The sequence below is a fragment of the Desmodus rotundus genome, chromosome 8 (genome assembly GCF_022682495.2).
Source record: "Desmodus rotundus isolate HL8 chromosome 8, HLdesRot8A.1, whole genome shotgun sequence".
Classification (NCBI taxonomy): Eukaryota; Metazoa; Chordata; class Mammalia; order Chiroptera; family Phyllostomidae; genus Desmodus; species Desmodus rotundus.
The window spans coordinates 123,548,003-123,567,970 of record NC_071394.1 but is presented as its reverse complement, the minus strand read 5'-3'; the positions used below and the strand labels follow the sequence as shown (position 1 = coordinate 123,567,970).

The window sequence follows — 19,968 nt, the reverse complement described above, 5'->3', positions numbered from 1 at the left end:
CAAATACCGTGGAACCTGAGGGCAGGGCGACGGGGCCTGCAGCTCCTGAGGCCATTTGCTGGGTGGACGGGGGGCACAGCAGCCCTGGCAGCAGACCACAGCCTGGGCCCTGCTGAAGCGGCCTCTGGCTTTGCTACACAGCATCCTTCATCCTTCCCCCCACTGCAGCCAGTTACACTTGGTGAGCATTCCCCACGACCCCATGCTGCCTGCAAGGCAGGGGTCATGGTTCATTGAGCTCGCTTTCCGCCTCAGGGCTTGGCATGGCACGTTCTGTGCCGAAAAGATTCGTGAGAAACATCTGCTGAACTGACGTCACGTACCAAAGAAGGTGTTATCTGGTGACAAACTATATGAGCACGTACATTTAGACCTAGGGCTGTTCACCAAAGACCAAGAAAATAAAATTGTGGATAAAATGTTAAGCACACTTTCACATTCAGAGGACAGCAAATAACTCAGGACACCCCTTGTCCTCATTAATTTACAGATTCAAAGTTATGGGGCTAGCAATAAGTGAGTTCAGGCATTACTAACCTGAGAGGAGCCTAATTCCACGGAACACTGGCCTGCATCCTGGGCCAAAAGTGAACCTCCTTCGTGGGTGGAATGTGTGCCACCCGGAGTGGGCAAACCCATGGGACAGCAAACCCATGGGACCCGAGGCATCGGACTGAGCGTTCACCATTGACACCCTTTCAGAATAAGGACGGTCTGGCTCCACCCCGCAGGCTGCTCCTCCCAGTCATTTCCTCTCTCCCTCGGCAAGTACCTGCAGAGTCCATGTGCCATGCGCTCTGCTGCGCACCGAGGATGCGAGTGAGCTCAACAGACAAGATTCCTGCAGAGACAACGCTGACGAAATCGCCACACAGGGAAGTGCAACTAGAATGTCGTTCCAAGGAAACTATCCCTACGTCTCTCCTGGGCCAGCGGCACAGTTCTGTCAGGGAGCAGCCAGGCTGTTGGTCTATCACCAGACCTGAGCTTCCGAGAAATCCCTGTACAGCTTTCATCTTGAAGCCAACCAGTTTCCCCTGCCACGGTCTATGGATGGACACCAAAGGCCAGTGGACAGGATGCAAAGCAGAGGTCCCTCCCCTTGAACAGAGGCTTGAAGCTTACAAAGCGCACACATGGTATCTTAGGGGTCCATCACAAAAGCCCAGCAGTGGCATCACTTTACAGAGCAGGAAAAGGATGCCCCAAAATGGTGAACACATTTCTGACTGGCTATAGAAGGTGTGGCTGGCAGGAGCAGGAGCTGCAGCAGGGTCCTTCCGGAGTGCTCGCCCAGAGGGAGTGCTCACCCTGCCCCCGACATCACAGACAGCGGCTGCTCCCTCTGTAGGGCCCTACGAGGGGGCCAACCACACCAGCCAACGTCTGAGGGATCAGAACCGCAGCGTGCCTGTGCCGCCGGGCAGTGCGTCTCGTCCTGCCTCTAACTCTGGGCTGGCCTCCCCGAGCGCCGGCCACGCCAGCAACAGCCCGCCCTTGCCACGCCCGCCCAGGCACGGACCTGGGACGTTCCCTAATCTGTCCTCGCCATCTTCCATTCCAAATCCTCACCTTTAAAATAGAACAGCATCCCCTCTTTCTCCCTCACAAGACTATTCTGGAGTTAAATGAGATGACGTGTGTGAATAGACAATTCTAGAAGGTTTAGAGTTGTCATTTTGGCTTCAGCAGTGGCCTCCAACCCTGATCAAACCTGACGCACGCTGTTTCTATAAGGCACTGAAGACCGTTTGCACCTATTCAGAAATTTACTGAAATCATAACTTTAAAGAGCCTGCTTTGCGTGAGGGATACACACCCTTAAAGAAAACTGTAAATTCCAACTCTGAGGGAGTCTGGCCACTAAAATCACTGTGAGGAAGACTGCTAAATAGATCAAGTAACAGCCCACCTTTCTTACATTATTTGAAGTGGTTTTAAAGGCTCCCAGCTGGAACACCAATAACAGAGGAAAAGAGCAACTGGAGCAAGTCCTTATGGAAACCAAAATCAAACGCCAAGTGGCGGCTCCTTCCAGAACTGGCAAGACCTTGGCCACAGGAAGTTTCTACCCTTCCCCACAGGGGAGACACCCTATATTTTTCCCCACATGCAGAAAAAAGCCCAGCGTGCTAAGAAAAGAGCGTGCGAACAAGGAAAGGCAAATTGAGGCCTTCTTGAGTTCGCTCAGCCCAGGGGTGACTGGGAAAGAGAAAATGCCCGAGGCCCCGGAGCCAGGCCGCTGTTCCAGAAGGCTGTGCATCGGTGGGGAAGGTACTAACCTGCTCTTCAGCCACCCATTGCCTGAAAAGGTTAGTCATTCATTTTAAGACACATTTTCTAGCAGTGTTGAGATTTAACTATTTTAATTAGGAAAGGTGTTACAAATGAAAGTGGAAAAGCTACGGCCAGCTTGCATAGGCTCAGGACCACAGCTGCCAGCAGGGCCCGGAGCAAGGATGCCCACCCTTGGGGCACCCTGCCTGACTCATCAAGTGGGGTAGGGGCTGCTGTCGGGGCCAGTCGCTGTCAAACACCGCAGTCCCTGGGTCAGGTAATCCCTGGGAGCTGCCTGGCCCCCTCGTATTTCCTGGAAACCATTAAGTTAGCTTTGAAGTAACGGGGACCAAAATGGAGTTGTACACTCAGGCATACTGGAAAGCTGTTTCTGAGGAAGCTGGTAACGGTTTATTACTTTGTCTCCAGGGTATAAAAATATCGACCGGTTCCTTACTGTGTCACAAGTGTTTTACTTACATTTTCTCTCTCATCAACTCAATAATCTTCAAGGGTGAAATTAATCTCCTTTTACAGATGAGGGAAAAATGAGACACAAAGGGGTTAGGTCATGAGCCTCAGGTCACACGGAAGCAGGAGTGGCGGGGTGTGAGCTCAGGGCCCTCACTGCCTGTCACTTTCAGTGACGGCACACCCCTGCCAGGCCACAGGGGCAGAATTCTGCTTCAAGTTAAAAAGCAAGCTGAAGGTCATTTAAATGACAGCTTTATTCTGACTCCTGCGGTTTAAAGAGAATACCTACTAATTCCAATTACAACCAGAGGCTGTTTTTTCCCTTCTCTCCCCCTTGAAAATTGTCTTTAAGCTGTGGCTGCTGCGGGTTAGGAAGGGAAGGGAGGTCTGCTCGGCACCCTGCAGGGGCCACCCCAACCTGAATGTGTTCTGCATTTCCCAAAACTAAACGTTAGCGGCTCCGGCCCTCCGAGTGCCCGGCAGACCTTGGCACTCACGTACTCTCATGTCCCTGCTCGTTAATCTCCTCCCGCAGACTCAGAACACTGGTGAGGTTAATGATCCTCCTCCGGGGGGTGCAAGCGGCCGTCATTTCCTTTTGGGACCCATCTTCCACCATTTCCTCATCGGAGCCTTCCCGATGTCTCTTTCTGCAGTGAAGATAAACTGGCAGGTGAGTCTTCTTTTTAAGTTAAAATTTAAAAAATTCAGCCAAATTTGGGGACTGAATTTTGGAGAAGAGAGCAGCTTCTCTGTGCTGGCCGTGGACATCCGGGGAAGGGGTCTTGGCGGCAGGTCAGCGAGAACTGTCTGTCCCCCTGCACACTGCTGACCCGACAACCCGCAGGTCCCCGGCAGCGGGTCTCTGCGCACAGCAGCACCCCGGAGACTAGCTCGGCCCCGTGACGCTGCAGGGCCTTGAACAGGTGAGCTGACCTTCCCCAGTCTCACTGCGGCAGTGCTCCACCTACCGACCCCTCGGACCTGTTACAATACCAACTGCATGCCACCATGAACTGTGATGTCAGGTCCTTGCTCACTAGTGGAGGAGTCAAACAGAAACAGAAGATAGGTCGTTTTAAGTAGCGACACATGCTATGAAGAAAATAAACCCAGGTAATATAATAGTATGGTGTGGAAATGAGAGACAGAACTTTAGATTAAATGGACAAAGACAGCCTCTGAGCTTGAGTGACAGGAAGCCAGAGTCTTCCCAGGCCGAGGGAACAGTCAGAGCACAGGGGGTGTGAGAAGCTCGGTGAGCTCAGATCGGCCACAGCGTCGTGCGGCCGAAGCACCAAGATGAAGAGGGAAGGTGGGGGGTTGGAGGGGGGCAGGGGCTTTTTGGCCCATGGGCTATGGGAAGCCTCTGGTTTTCGGCACAGGAGTGATACAATCTGATTTCTGGCTTAAAACGATTTCTTGGACTGCTGTGTGGATAGATAGCTTGTGGTACTCGTTTCCTAAGTAATGAGCAGAGATGCAACAGTTCCCCGGCAGGGCTATGGAGAGCATGAAATGAGAACTTGTATGTAAAGCCTCTGGCACAGAGCGGACGCTCAACAAATGTCAGCATCTTTCTTATTCTCTGGAAAAAGTCCTTAGACGCCATCTTGTTAGACAGACTCAGAAGTGAGCAAACGAGTTAACCTGTCCGAGTTCTGATGGCCAGTCAGTGTCAGGGTTTTGGTGGTCCGCCACCAAGTGGATGTGCAGCCGTGGGCAAATGACCCTGAGCTCCAGGCCCAGTACCTGAACACAGACCATGAGTATCCACCTCACAGGTGTTGGTGGGACGTCTTTCAAGAGCTGCGATCGCACACTGGAAATGCCCCGAATTCAATGACAGCCATTATTCCTGCGGTTCCTGCCTCCTCACTCTACCCTCGCCCACCACTAGCTCACGTGCTTCGGGGAGCTTCATAGTCTGAACTGAGATGTGCTTCTTCTGAAAGGAGGGAAGGGAGCTTTGGGTACGTGAGAGGGAACCCTCCAGATACTTTAGGCCTCTCTCTCCAGCCACCTCTGCTGTTGAGGCTTTATCAAAAGTCATTACCAAAAGGGTAAATCTGACTTTTTTCCTGATGTTTTTAACTAATGCTTGCAATCATGGACGTTTCAGATCCTTCAAAGGCCACTATGACTGGTGACCCTCAGGACGCAGTCAAAGGCAGACAGTGGACAAGGCCACGGCACTGTCCCATCGGAGGCCAAGGGTGGGTCAGGCAGAGAAGAGGCAGATGGGAGCAGTTCCTGAACAGCCCAGGCGAGAGGCAGTTTTATCAAAGAACAAAGGAGGGGAGCTGCACTTTTCCCAAAAGGCCTTACCTGGGGTTGCTCAGGCTGGAGGGAGTCCCTCTCTTCTCTGTCACATCTGGAGTCTCCTCCACTGTGCCCACCTCTGAGCTCTGATTCTTGGCGGCCACGTCAGCAGGAGCTGGGAGCTCCTGCATTTCCTCGTCGTTCTCCCTGACACTAGAAGGATCCGTGCTGTCCTCTGGGACGGTGACCTGGGGCTGACTGGCTTTGCTCACAGGCTGCAGAAAGGCGTCGAGCTTCTGCTCCCGGGAATCCGTGCGGACCATCTGGTAGGCGTAGACCTTGTCACCGCTTTTAGAGGCAGGTGAGGTGGTCCCTCCTGTTGTGGATTTAACCACCTCCCCAGAGGGGCCCGCAAGGCTTGGGAGTAAAGTCTGTGACAAAAAAAAAAAATTATAGGAAGACTCAGAATAATGAAGTCTAGAAGTCAGGCCCCAAAATAGAGAAAGAAGCTAAAACCAGGTATAATTATTATACAGAAATTATCACTCTAAAAAAGCAACGCTGACTAAATCTGAAGTTTAAAAATAAAGATATACAAATATAAAATTCAACAAAACCCTTATAATCTTAAAATTGATTTGAAGTGGAAGTATTAGTGTGAAGTTCTATATTTTTAGGGGGGTTATTTTTGCTACCGTAAGAGGATGTTTTTTATTGTGATAAAATGTACATAACACAAAATCCACCACTTAACCATTTAAGTGTGCAGCTTGGTGGCATTCGATGCGGTCACACTTCACCCTTCTCTGGGGGAAGGGTGTGCGACCATCACCGCCACCCAACTGCAGACTTCCTTACCCTCCCAAACTGAGACTCCGTGCCCACTGACCCGCCACTCTCCCCTCTCCCGCAGCTGCTGGCAACCACCATTCTCCTGTTTACTTTTAGATACACGCACTTCCTGGCTGTGTCCACTGGAAAGGCACCAGAGCAAGGACCACCCAGTAGTCACGAGGACCTCCTGACCCAGATTACAGTCCCTAAATACCTCTCCCTACTGCAATAAATCAGAGCCCCTGGGAGAAACGGACGGGAAAGCACCAAGTGAACCCACCGCACCTTATCATACCAGAAACAAACTACCCGTGACTAAAGGGACTGAGTTAAAAGGACAAGAACACCAGCTTGAAGGGGCTTCTGTGGGTCTAAAATGGAATTTGAGCATCAAAAACAGAAGAGAGAAATCAACACAAGCGACTAAATTATACTGCCTTGTTAAGGGCCATGACGAACCAAGAGAAAAAGAAAAAGATGGGGGAGGGGAGGAAGGAAGAGAGGGGAGAGACAGGAAGAGAGGCAAAAGTCATTAAATGTCACTGGAAATCACTAGAACATCAACTCATTCCTCTGCAAATTGATAATGAAAGGGGGAATTCAGCGTTTATCCTTACTTTCTAGTATGAACTGCATTGCAGGATAACCAAATAGCTCTAACAAATGAGGGAAAGTTCTTCTATATAGAAGAATTATAATTAATTAACACAAAAAATAAATAAGATCATAAAAGTACCATCTTGCAATCCCAATGGAATAAGTGATTCAGGGAACGGCCGGCCATGAATGGTGAAACCATTAAGCTAAATATCAACGGGGAGCTTTACGATGAAGGAATCAGATGGTCACCAGCCGAATCACCAAAATGACTTCACCAGTCAGTATGTGCCTCCTGCTGGGCGGAGATAGAAAGTACAAGGCTTCGTCTACCAAGAATTCTTGCAAAATTTTTTTTTCAATCTGAATATAATCATGCCTCTATCTGACATCCAGTTTATAGGAAATGTGGAGGATTAGAACAAGTTACATGGTGATAAGAAGCAGCCAATCCAAAATGTACATTATTCTACAGGAAACCTTTAGAATAAGCCAATGGGAACACCATAAGGTAGGATGACTTTCCTAATTTCAAAGACACTTTACAGAGATTTAAAATACATAACAACCAAACTTCATGTGTGGAAATTAACTGGATGTAGATTTAAACAAAGCTACTAGAAAAGGATTTTTTTTTGACAATTAGGACATTTAAATATGGTTTGGATATTAAATTACATTATTACTATTCATTTTACTAGTTAAAAAAGGGACACTGGACTGCCCTGGACAGGTAGCTCTGTTGGTTAGAACATTGTCCCCAATAAGCCAAGATTGTGGGTTCAATCCCCAGTCAGGGCAAATACAAGAATCAACCAGTGAATGCATCAATAAATGGAATAATAAATTGACGTCTCTCTCTCTCTCTCTCCTCCTTCTTCTCTAATATCAATTTTAAAAAAAGGACACTGAGCCCTTCCTGGTATAGCTCAGTGGTTTGAGTGCCAGCCTGCGAACCAAAAGGTCGTGGGTTCGATTCCTGGTCAGGGCACATGCCTGGGTTGTGGGCTGGGTACCCAGCTCAGGGCATGCGAGAGGCAACCACACACTGATGTTTCTTTCCCCCTCTTTCTCCCTCCCTTCCCCTCTCTCTAAAAATAAAAATAAATAAATCATTTTTTAAAAAACCTTTAAAAAATTAGAGGTTTTGTTTTTTAAAAAGGACACTAAATTATATAAGAAAAATGCTTTAAATTTCGTAAGAGAGTACTATGTAAAAAAATAAATGCTTTTTATTTAAAAAATAAATAAATAAAAGCCCGGAATGTGCTTTAGAACGCTCCTTTCCTCACCCCACACTGGGGGAGGGAGAAGGAAAACAGCACGGCAAAGTGCTTCTGGTCAGTGAAGCTGGGTGGGGGGTACATGAGCATGTGTTGTACTATCTACTTTTATGGGTGTTTAGAAATATTCAATAATAAGGAGTCAAGTAATAAAAAGTTAAAGTAGCAACTTTGCTCAAATGGGAAAAACTTTGCTTCGTGGACAATTCAAACCCCTTGCAGGGTGTTTGCCTATGTAGTCTGCACAGGAGGGCTTTAGGAAGCAGCCGTCAACACGAGGACTTTGCAGCCGGGAGTTTGAAGGTCCAGAACAGTGGCACAGCTTGTCAACGTGACAGCGCCGGAACCAACCGCAGGGGTCCCCAGGGTTGCTGATTTCCACAGCAAATGGCTTCTCTGCAACCTGGGGCTTGTGCTTACTGGCCCTGGACAGTGGCGACAAGGTACAAGCTGGGAGTAGGCAAAAGGTGACTCTTGAGACCCAAAAGTCAGGGGCTGGGTTGGCCTGCTGCTGGCAGGGAGAGAAGGTAGTCCGAAGACACACAGGAGCAGGGACAGCTCTGCGTCGCCCCCCCCCCCCCCCCCAAAGCAATTCTCCTTGGCTTGTGCACTGACGGAGGCAGGCGCTCCGACCCACAGCCTCCCCGGCCCAGTTGCTCCGCTCTGCCCTGTGTGTGTAGGATCAGCGCCCTGGACACCTCCCAGGGGAAGAACACTCGGACAGTGTGCCCTGTTCCATTTTGGACAGCTCGTTTTCCTTGGAAACTGGTCAGTGGTCCCAGATGGAGGCAGAATGAGGAGAAGCTAGGCCTCCCGACTCCAGGCCCAAGTTTAACATGACAATTCCTTCACAGGTTCAAAGACGGACATGTTACTAAAGAAAAATATCGAATACTTGGAAAGAATGTCTTACAGCAACAGACAAAAACGTGGGCTCTCACGTTCGATGGGGCACCTGTGAAGGTGGCAAAGGGCACCAGAGAAAGAGGGGCAACAGCACCCTCACCTGGGTGAAGTACATCCGGGAGGAGTTGGAGCCCAGGAGCTTGCTCTCAACGTGCTGCTGCACCCGCTCCAGGATGCTGTCCTCGTGCAAGAAGTGGACCTCGTGCTTTGTGGGGTGCACGTTCACATCCACATTCTGGGGGCTGATTTCTAAACTGGCGGAAAGTAACGAGAGAACAGTTACCTCGGATGGTGAAGTACGCAGGAAAAATTCACACGTGGTGTGTGTGGTGGCCGCAAGGCTCGGGGAGGCCAAGTGACAAAATGGTCAGAACTTCAGGTCAGGTCTGAGTGACCTGGGTTCAAAAGCTGACTCTGCTACGTAAAGGCTGGGTAGCTTCGGGTGAGTTACACCATCTTCCTTTGCCTCGGTTGCCTCATTTGTAAAGTGAAGATTAAATTCATATAGAGCGCGTTGCATGTAACTGGCACATTTATTACAGGGCAGCTGTTGTTGCCATTATTCCAGGACTAGTGGAACTTATTATGGTGTGACCCGGGGCAAGTCCCTTCATCTCTCGGGGTCGGTTTTCTCACCTGTAAACACGGGCCTGTCCCCTACTTATTTTTCGGTATTATATGAAGATCAAAACAAGAATATACGTCAGAAAACTTTCTATCGTTAAAATGTAATACGAAAGTCAGCTTCGTGGGTGTGACACTGTCAAATTACTGCCTCAGCTCCAAATCATGGTTCCCTGGCTGCTCTGTGAGTGTGGCCACGTGAACCGCCCTCAGCAGACAGTGCTGGAGGGCCCAGGAGGCGGAAGGGGTTTCCCTGCAAGGTTTGGGGCAATTTCTGCCTGGTAATTCATCTTTGTTTTACCAAAACAGTGCCTGGGACGTGGGAGGCTCTCAGTGAGAGTCTGCCACGTGAGCGAGCAAACGAAAGAAACCTGTGCCCTTCACCCGTGAGAAGGGAAGGCCACCCTTCCCTAGCTGGGTATGGGATTCACTCCCAGCGGGCTATCAGCAAGCCCGTCTCTTTCAAAGAGGATGGCCTGACAGAGGGTTTCTCGTGAGTCTCGGGGGAGGAGTTTGGTGCTACGTTACCTGAGGTACAGGAACGGGTGTGTGTTTTTGGGCAGATAGGCTGCATACACCGTTTCGATGGCTTTTCTTAAGGCAGTCGACTCCACCAGACGATCTAAAACACAAAGGGGAAGGAACCAGCTAAAAGCTGTCCTGACGGGTGGGGTGACAGGTGGACAGCCATACACGCCATGAAGTCACCTCAGGAAGAATGCCTCTGGAGGGACTCCCACATTGGACTCCCAGAAAGGAAGAGCCCCCTTTACCTGGGGCTACTTCCCCGCATCTCACTAAGGGCTCGTGGCTCTCTCCTCTTGCCCGATTCGCAGGATGTGATAGGGCAGCAAATTCTGCCTCCCTGCCACTCCCCTTCCCCCCCGTCAGCCACGTGGACTACCTTGGCCCTTGCTGGGCAGTGGGCAGCCTGACTTTGGCTCAGACCTTTCCTTCTGCAAACACATGATGGCTGCCTATCACGTGCGCCATGTGCTGGGAGACCATATGCTGGGGAATAAACTGATCCCCACCCCGAGTGGTAAGTGCTGCGAGAGAGGTGTTGGTGCCAGATGGTCAGACAAGGGGGCAGGAGGGCACCCAAACTGAGTAATGAAGGGTAGGGATGAGTTTTCCAGGCGTTTCTGGCAACAGAAATACCTGACTGTATGTTGAGGTAATTTAGGAAATGAGGCAAGGTAGAGGGGCGTAGAAACAATAAAAGCTGAAGAGAGGTAAGATTAAAATCAGAAAAAGATCTGTGTTCAGAAAACACAGCTTTCCTTTCTCCCCAGACGGATGACCTGCTGATGATGCGTTGTCCTGTGTCAGCGTAGCCAAGGAGACGTCACATCTTTTCATTTCCCGTGGGAAGAGTGGCCGTGATTTTATCAGGGAGGAAGCTATAATCTGTGAGTGCTCACTGCATCCACTGCCCCGTCAATGCCGTCACTGTACTGCAGAACACGTGTCCTGACCACACAGGGCTGGGCCAGGTGTGGGCGCCGGACCAAGGGACAGCTAGAGCCCCTCTGCTGAGGTTTCCGAGCTTGAGACGTGCCAAATGAGTGTTCTGTGTCCCTGCCACCCGATGAGCCTGCACCGTGTGTAGATGGCCGAGTGGCACGCTTAGAGCCTGACCCCTTTGCTCCTGGGAACGTGGCGTCAAGACCAGATGAGCTCGTGTTAGCCAGCACCTGTGCGGTAAACAGCCCCACCGGGTGCATGGACGCAATGTACTCAGGAGGCACTTACGACGATTGCTGCCTGTCTGTTCTGTGGCCAACATACGCTACAAAGCAGTTATTCTTCGTGGTTAGGGAAAAGCAAGCGAAAAACGTTTTCTGAGCCCTGGTCAAACCAAGCTTTGTTATATACCAGGTTTATGTCCTTCCCAACAAAACAGATGAAGATCGGTATAACAGAATGTGGCTATAAAATACTGGCTCTCTCCTTACTGTGTCTACATTGCTTTGAACTGCTGTCAAATATGTATACTGGAAGTGGGGACTATGCCATTTCCAAGAGTAAACAAACAAAACAAAAAATTAGAAAATAATTATGAATTGTTTTAAACAACAAAGGTAAAGGACCTATGGAATAAAAATGATAAGAAATGAACAAATGGAAAGATGTGTCTTGTTTCTGGGTGGAAACTGAGTAACATCTGAATGAGACCATGTTTGGGATTACTTGTCATTGTCCTGTCACTGCCTCTCAAAACCGTGTGATACGCAACTAAAGAAAAAGCAGCAGAAAGCACAATAATATCTGCTTAACAGGCAGCAATCATATAAACACTACGCCAACAGAGAGACGAGGACTGGAAAGACATCTGAAAATCTCCAGATTTACTTGGTTAATTTTCTCCCTGATTTTTAGTACTGTTCTTTTTATTACAAATAGTTCTCCTTCTTTAAAAGGGAAAATCTCAAGGAGCTCAGCATTCAATTTCTTTACTTTAATAACACTGCCTACACCCAAAGTATCCCTCTCCCTGCGTCCTGCTGTGCAATTTCGAACAGTGGACCTTGACCTAAGGCGAGAACAAAGACCTGCCCACGGCCTGCTTGGAAAGGCTCAGAGGCCAGCAGGTGACAAAGGGGCGCAGGCTCGCAGGCGCCTGCCATGTCCTCTCTGGAGCTCCCTCTTGGGGGCGACAGTCAGCCAGCGATGAGCACATCTCAGAGGGCTGAGCAGACTTCGACCAGAACTTAATTATAAATGCTTCCTAATCAAACCACATTTCAGCACAAGGTGTTCCCGTGAGTCATCAAGCCTGCAGATCAGGAGCTTCTCCACGGCTCCATAACATCCCCTGTGGACAGATTTCCCCACTTGGTTCTTTGGCACTTACGGTTAATGAAGAGTAAGAAGATGCACTTCTTCACTGAGTAGTTCGCATTGGATATGTAGCCTTTCATTTTGAAGGAGAGCGTTTTATCCTCACACCCAACTTCTATCAGTTCTCTGGTTGGAAAAGAAAAAGGTTGAGGCTTTTGAAAATACCAGATAATCCAAATATTATGAAGAATCAGAATTGGAAAAATCAGGGCTCCTTTCCATAAATTAATTCCGTTAAATGAAGACCCCAGTGAGTCGGTTCGGTGAGGTCCTCTGGGCCCTTGCATCAGCCTGTCTGTCCGCCCACCCACCTACCCAGCCACCTACGCTATATGCCAAGCACTGCACTAACTGCTGGGACGTAACGTCCAGGCTCCGAAACCTTATTCAGCCGAAGCCTTTATGTATCTTAGTAACTACATCCCAAAGATGAGATTGCCAAGAAACTCATCTCTGCTGAATCCCTTATAGTACCAAGTACTGCACCATAATGGAGCTCCACAGCGGGGCTCCAGCGTGGTGTTCCCCAGAGTGTGTTTTGGAGGAGGTGAGGTTAATAGGTGAAAAGAAGTCCTCATACAGGCCACACTCATTTCTGCCTGTGGGGGAGGAGGTATCTTCCTGAGTTCTGGTCCCTTTGCAGGAAGTTCCTGCTGACAGCTAGCTAACTCCTTCTTATCCCTCACATCTGGGGCGGGGTGGGGGTGGGGGTGGGGGGGGTTGTTACTTCCTCAAAGAGCCTTCTCTGACTCCGTGGCCCCAGGAGGTTCTCCCGTAGTGCCTTCTACCCCTCCTTTGTAGCATCTAGCACAAGTACTAATGAACGGCATACCGTGTTTTGCCATGGAGAATGCGCATCCGTATTTTTAGTCCAAACTTTTAGGAAAAAAAACTTTGGTTTTAATTTTTAACTTAATCATTTATTTATTTACATTTAGAAACACAACTGATTACCATATTCCAGGGTATTATTTTGCATAAGGATAACGTTATTGCTTTCTAGAGTTACGCTTTTAATGCAAAAGAATAAAAGAATTAAAAACATTTACATAGGTAAGGAATCAGTACTACCCATGTATAATGCGCATCCTTATCCTCCTAAAAATCTGGGCAAAAAAGTGTGCATTATACATGGCAAAATATGGGTAATTACTTCATGTGTCTTTCCCACCAGAATGTGGGTCCTCTGAGGGCAGGTACCCCTTCTGCTTTAGTGCCTCCCACGTGGCTCCACCATACAGCACGGCACCCGGCACACAGCAGGCGCTCGCCACCAAGCGCTGGCAGAACGGAGCGGAAGCTTTCCGTGCAGTAGCAGTAACGGCGCCCTGCGTCCCTGAGCACAGCGGCCAGTGTTTCCCGCACACAGGGAACCAGCAAACCCTTCCTCCCCAAGTGTCTCGGGAGGCCGGTGTTCTGGAAACACACTGGGGGAACTGCCGCTCCAGGAGGGACTTCTAATCGCTGACAACTGATTCTGAGTCTTAAAATTTGGTTGAGATGCTCTTAAAAGTTTCAGTAAAAAGTATACTTTCACTTACAAAGTACACTAGAGCTCTCTCTTAGCTCTGGGAGCACAATTTTAAAAGTTAATTCATTACCACTTAATTAGTAAGAAAAAAGGTAATTAAAAGCAGATGGACCGTTTCCTAGTTAGAAACTTGTTTGCTCTAACGTAAATAATTTGTCTTGGGAGTAACAACTGGGGTCTGTGCCCACTGCTGCTGCTTTTAAGATCATCTGAGAAAGTAAGTTCAGGGGCTGTCTCACTCACGCATGGATTCCCAGCGCCTGGCGCATGCCCAGCACATGTATAGAAGGATGTTAGTACGCTTCCGCTCAGATACTGTCGTAGGCATGTGCGGCTTTTTCAAGTCCTGAGGTTTAGCTAAGAATGTGTGCCAGGCACGGTGGCTTTGGTGGTGGTGGGGACGGTGGCAGAGGGGCCTGCCATAGGAATCTGTAATGCAAGCAGTTACCCCACCTAGGCTTTCTCAACAGGAAGACTGGTGACACTGACAAATCTGCCTGCCACCAGAGAGGGACGTCTTTAAGGGCAGGAGACACTGTGTTCATCTTTACATCCTGAACTCTGGCACACAGCCTGGAATATGGGAGGCAATTCATAAATACTGAATGACAATAAATGAAATCCTGAAGGGGCGATAATGGAAAGACAAGGAAAACAGGGAGCACTGGAGGACAGAAGAATCCTACTATAACATAAATGTTTGAAGACAGAGGCCTGGAAAGAACACACTGGTTTATACACCCAGGCCGCCTAAGAGAGAACATGCACCCACGTGTTGGTTACATACAACAATGTATTAACAAATCGGAAGCATGAAAACCACCTGCATATTTGATTAAAGTTAAGGTAGGTGCTATCTTACCCAAAATAATGGGATGAAATGCCTAAGATTTTTAAAAAATTTAAGTTCTCAACATACCGGCTAACAGCGTTTCCAAAGATGGAGCGAATATTGTCCACGGTCGTGGCATTGGGCAGCGTTCTGACGTCAGCTACTGTCTCACCTTGCTGATAAACAGGACAGAGGATACAACTCACTGTCTCATGGTTGTGATTGAAACATCGTAACCTTATCTCTACGGGCAAACTATAAAAATCCTCTTTTCTTTTACAATACATGACCATCCTCTATGAATCAAGAACTTACTTTTTTAACTGAGAAGCCAACGCCTGCATTGTGTACTGAGTATCTGGCAAAGAGAGAAACAAAATGCAACAGTAAGCCGAAGAGCAGCCAAGTGATGTAAACAAAGATAGATACAAAAGAAAACATCTTCACTTAGCATATGTCCCCCACAGGGAAATAAGCCAGCAGAGACTTCACGGACACATCAATGCTAAATGTGGCTGAGGCAAACAAAATGCAGGGTTCCACTCTGCATTTAGAGGTCGCTGACCAGATGCAAGGCCCTCTCTCAGTACGATATCCCCCTCGCTTATAGTTCTACTTTCACAGACTCCAAAGGTCTGCACTGCCTCGACAACACGTCGAGAACTAGCTTTAACAAACCCCACACTCTTTTCCTCTCACCCAGAGCCCCTCGATGCCCCGGCTCCTCACCCGCGTCTTCCCCGACCTGAGGCCCCGGGTCGGTGTCTCCCAGCCCCTCCTCAGCTGGCCATTACTTATTACTCCTCCCCGCAGGGGCCCCATGAACGGAAGGGTTGTGTCTAGCAAAGTGCGCTCATTCAGTGACAACTAATAATTCACTTCACTACACCTGGAACCAAAATAACCCACTAGAGCTCCTTTATTTCCAGGAGATAAAATTAATATTCTGACACTGATTTATACAATTCCAGGGAAAAGCAAAAAAAAACTTAATGTCTAGTCTGTTCCACTTTATTAAGGGCAAATGTCTTATTCACGTTTGGTTTTTCAGAAATACTGCAAAATAGTGAACCTAACTGTTACAAGTCAAGGATGCGCAGGCTCAGAGAGCCCATGCTGGAGCCGCTGTACCAGCAGGCTAAGTCTCTCGTAATGTTGTTTTCACCTGCCCCAAGTCCCTTCACCTCCTGCTCACAGCCCCCAGTCTTCCTCTGGGGGACTCCCTCTTCCCCATTCCACTCGGTATGTCCTTAGGTAAACTGCCAATCAAGCAATCTTCTCCCCACAGACGTGGGCATGTGGGCACCAGACGGGGGCCCAAACTATGCCCATCAGATGCACTCTCCCAGGAGGCTCTGGAGCAGAGTCAAGAAACGAACGAGAACAGCTGAACAGGGTCACTGCACTGCGTGGCCGAAGCTGCCCTGGCTCCTGTCCAAGGGGCAGCGGTCCACCTTCTTATCCCTTGGTGAGTCACTCCTAGACTTCCAATAAAGTTATTTTGGGCGCTAGTTAGCTACAGTTTGTTTTGCTCATCACTAAAGAACCTTTACTGATGAGACACCAACCACTCTCTCCAGGGGACATGAGAGAAAAGCCAGAAGTAGTGACTAAACCTTGGTGAGAAACAGTAGGCAGGCTAGCCTGCCGCCTTCTAGCTCAGCAACTGCGTTCAGCTCACAAGCCCTGGAACCTGTCCCTGCGGTGAGAGGTCTGAGACCCACGCCCAGAGTTTGAACCGTACCTGCCAACAACCTCCAAAATTTTCCCATACTCCTCACTTGGATTTTTTAACGCTTTCCTCCTTGTCGATATGTTGTAAAAAAGGTCCTCCACCTGAATAGAAAATTGAGTTTTCTTGTAAATTCACAGACATGGAAATAAAGACCCAAGCAGTCCACCTAAAGCTGGGCGTTAAGTCAGAGAATCCAACTCTAGTTACCGAGAGCCGCTTTCTAAGCACTGATTTGGGGAGGGGTTAAGAGAGAGCGTAGCCTTAACAAAGGAAATCAGGCATATTTTTCCTGCCTCCCACATTCGTTCACTAGTTTCTCAAACAGGTACTGGGGGCTAGCTCCTGGGACTACAAAGACAGAGAAAGTACAGTCTTGCCCAGCCTAGCACAAAATTTGGTGGGGCCAACATAAACTTACAATCACACTATCACATGGCATTCGAACATTTTCAAACTAAGAATAATTACATTTCTGAGATCATCTGAGGTTCTTGAAAATCCCACCGAGGTCACCTGGTACTGGATCGCTCCTAACATGAACTTCGAAGCACACACTCATTTCTGCCTCCTGCCTGCCTCGCCAGGCCCGGGGGTTAGCGTCTTCAGGGAGATGTGCTCTGGCTGGGGCAGGCGGTGGCGAGGGGGGATGCACGACAGTGGGATGCTTTGTGGGATCACAGGATGGGAAGAGACCAAATGTGGCACCATGGCAATAAGGCAGTGTAATGGACTTCTCCTGATGACACACTCAAACCACTGACACCGCCTTGGAGGGGCCGGTATTCTTTACTCCACTTGACAGATGAGACAAGTGAGGTTAAGGGACGTTAAACGACTCGAGTCTGGACACACCACCACGAGTGGCAAGGCTGGGACTCTGACTTCCCATACCTTCTGGAGCCATGCTTAAGGTTCTCTCCATGCCAACCACCCTGCTCCTGATTTCTACCATCCCAATAAAAGGGAGCTCCCAGCTCCTTAAAAAAGATGGGGATGGACAGGCTGCCATGCCCCAAAGCCAGGAAGCATTGCTCCTACATAGAGGATGATCTCGCGGGGGTTCTATAAACTAGCAAGAAATCCGTTTTACTGCTACTGTGAAAGTTCAGGGACAACTTTATCTCAGTAGCTATACAAAGCTCGTTTTCAACAATGTACCCGCCCGTGTCCAACTCTCACCGTGATCTGGGTCCCCTGATTGCCTGCGCATGGTTTAGGGGGCGCTTTCAGCTTCCCATCGGAGTAACTCGCTCTAATCAGAAAATACGGGAGATTATAAATATCCAATAGAAACAGAATAGATACTTATCCAAAGGACAAAAAAGAAATTTATACCAATGATACGTTAAAATATAGCCATGTTATATATTGCCTTAATTACCATTTCCCTCTTCACTTTTCCACCACTTCCATAACCATTCCAATATTTATCCCTGTTCTTCTAGCAAATGTTGCTTTTTAGTTCTTGAGTTTTAAAAAAAATTCTCACCCAAGAATATGTTTATTGATTTGAGAGGGAGATGGAGAGGAACAAAGAGGGAGGGAGGAGGAAGGGAGGGGGGGAGAGAGAGAGAGAGACAGACAGACAGAGACATTAATTGGTTGCCTCCCCTGTGCTTCTTCACCGGGAACCGAACCCACAACCTTGGTGTGCGTCTGGACCAGGAATCAAACCTGCAACCTTTAGGTATAAAGGATGATGCTCCAACCAACTGAGCAACCTGGCCAGGACCTTAGTTCTTAAGTTTTGAGCTACAAAAGAATAGTTTTGCCAGTGTCTAAGATGACAGGAAGTTTTTTTCAATAATTCTGCAATCATTTGAGGGGCTACCACGTATCAGGCTGGCAGAGGCCCCAGTAACGAAGAAAGGCCTCAGAAAGCTCTTGAAGTAGAGAGACAGTAGAACAACCGGCTGTGATCTAGAGAAGGGAACATTCAGCCTAGGGTGAGAGTGGGGGTAGGTGAAGGTGTCACAGAAGAGGTGACAAATCATCTGGGCTCTAGGGAGGAATAAGTTTCAGGTGGAGAGGCCAGGGAAGGTCATCCAGGAAGAGAAAAATATAAACAAAAGCACAGAGGCTTTAGAAAACATCACAGCTGGGGACGTGCAGAGGAAAGAGGCTGAGAGGTAGGCCAAGAGCACATGAGGAGGGTGTGCCCACTATGACTACAACTCTAGATTTCATCCCACCCTGGAAGGGGAGCCAACAGAGGCCCGAGCAAGGGCAAGACATGGTCCCAGAAGTGAGGAAATGGGAATTGTCTCCCCAGTTTGTGAGAAGGGATTCTAATCATATCAGCCCACCCAGATCCTAGGGTGGTTATAGTTCACAAGGAGTCAAACTCTTCCAGCATCAGTCCTGGGGACCCCGAAATGCTCCACTTTCCATTACTTCACACATTTGTCTGCTCAAGGGACTGAGAAACGGGCACAGCTGCCCACTAGTGAGTGGCCAGTGCCTATAAAAACAAAGATGTCATTTGGATTCCTCGAATCCTATTTCTGTTCTATTCTCAGGCCGTGCGTCAGCCTCCGAAAACTGTGCCAACACAACAGTCGGTCGGCGCCCCGCTGGGAAGGCAAGCCTGCACAGGCACGCCCAGGAGGCAGTCCCGCAGTCAGCTCGCGGTGACGCCCTGCCGCTTACAAGATCTCTGAGTAACAGACAGCTTGCTGGACACTTGTAATACGTCACATCTTATCTTTTAAGAATCCACTAAATGAGATTATTACCTAATAACTATCCCTGTGGATTATCAACTCATCCAAAGGGAGGTGAGAAATTTATCTGAGATCGTGGGCAAAAAAGGTAACGTTGGTGTTTAGATAGGGTTACTCTGAGATGCAGACATAAAGCACATTTCTGGATGAATGTACCTGTACGCGCACTTTCCATCAGCTGTTTTGGTTGTAATAGTAACGTGAGCCACATGGCTTATGCTGGCCAAAGCCTAAGGGAGAGAAGGAAATGGAATGAGAGAAACTCCCTGCTGAGTCAACCCCTCACAGCACTAAGGGAAAGGTTATCCCCATCGCCTCTTCCCTTCTGTTAATGGGAACCGCCTCGTCCCATTAACAAATGGCAACAACGAGCAGTTTGTTCACTCCCTTTGAAAACGTGTTTTAAAAATAAAGGAGGATATCAAATTGAATTGGTAGCACAGTTATAAAAACAAGGGAAAAATATATTAGAAAGTCCAAAAGGAAACACACCAAAGAATCAATGTATTAATAGCAATTCTGCTTAGATGTGGAGTTACAGGCATGTTAAATATTCTCAATGATTTGTCTTCCAACAATTTAAAAACTTATCTAGATTACCGGCATCCTAACTGGATTCCCCTGGTGTATGTAATGGAACTAGTTTTCATCATTAAAAATGTAAATGATTCTGAGACCAGTGGAAGGAAGGATATTGAATATACACAATACCACAATACTACATAACGCCAGGAAGAGAGAGTGTCACTGGCAGATGGTCCACTGTTTCGGGGGCCTTTGTATTGGCACTGGACCCAGCAGAGAGCAGCGCAGGTTCTGGAGTCAAATTTGCAGGGTTCAGCTCCCCAGCCTGCCACTTCCTAGCTGCGTGCCCACCATGCTTCTTAATTTCTCAGTGTCAGTTTCCTCCTATGCAAAACAGGATAATAAGAGAACTCACTCTGCTGAGTTGTCAAGAATGAGAGTCAATACTTACAAAGTGCCGAGAACCAGGGTGCACGCAGAAATCCCTCAATCCATTTTCTTCTTTAATTACAGTGAAAGAA

At 48.4% G+C, this 19,968-nt stretch overlaps 1 protein-coding gene across 3 annotated transcripts in view; it reads right to left on the bottom strand.

Annotated features, from left to right (window-relative positions):
• Nucleotides 1–19,968, bottom strand: part of MLH1 (mutL homolog 1) — a 35,652-nt gene that overhangs the window by 10,000 nt on the left and 5,684 nt on the right. For 2 of the 3 annotated variants that reach the window (XM_053930215.2, XM_053930216.2), the window contains exons 4-13: nt 19,079–19,152; nt 17,379–17,451; nt 16,209–16,300; nt 14,780–14,822; nt 14,552–14,640; nt 12,115–12,227; nt 9,786–9,879; nt 8,734–8,887; nt 5,080–5,444; nt 3,253–3,401 (exon numbers count right to left, since the gene is read on the bottom strand). In XM_053930215.2, coding sequence (XP_053786190.1) covers nt 3,253–3,401; nt 5,080–5,444; nt 8,734–8,887; nt 9,786–9,879; nt 12,115–12,227; nt 14,552–14,640; nt 14,780–14,822; nt 16,209–16,300; nt 17,379–17,451; nt 19,079–19,152 — 1,246 coding nt within the window. Of the gene's footprint in view, nt 1–3,252; nt 3,402–5,079; nt 5,445–6,583; nt 6,701–8,733; nt 8,888–9,785; nt 9,880–12,114; nt 12,228–14,551; nt 14,641–14,779; nt 14,823–16,208; nt 16,301–17,378; nt 17,452–19,078; nt 19,153–19,968 lie in introns of those variants that run through there. The other variant, XM_053930217.2, reaches the window with a different exon arrangement.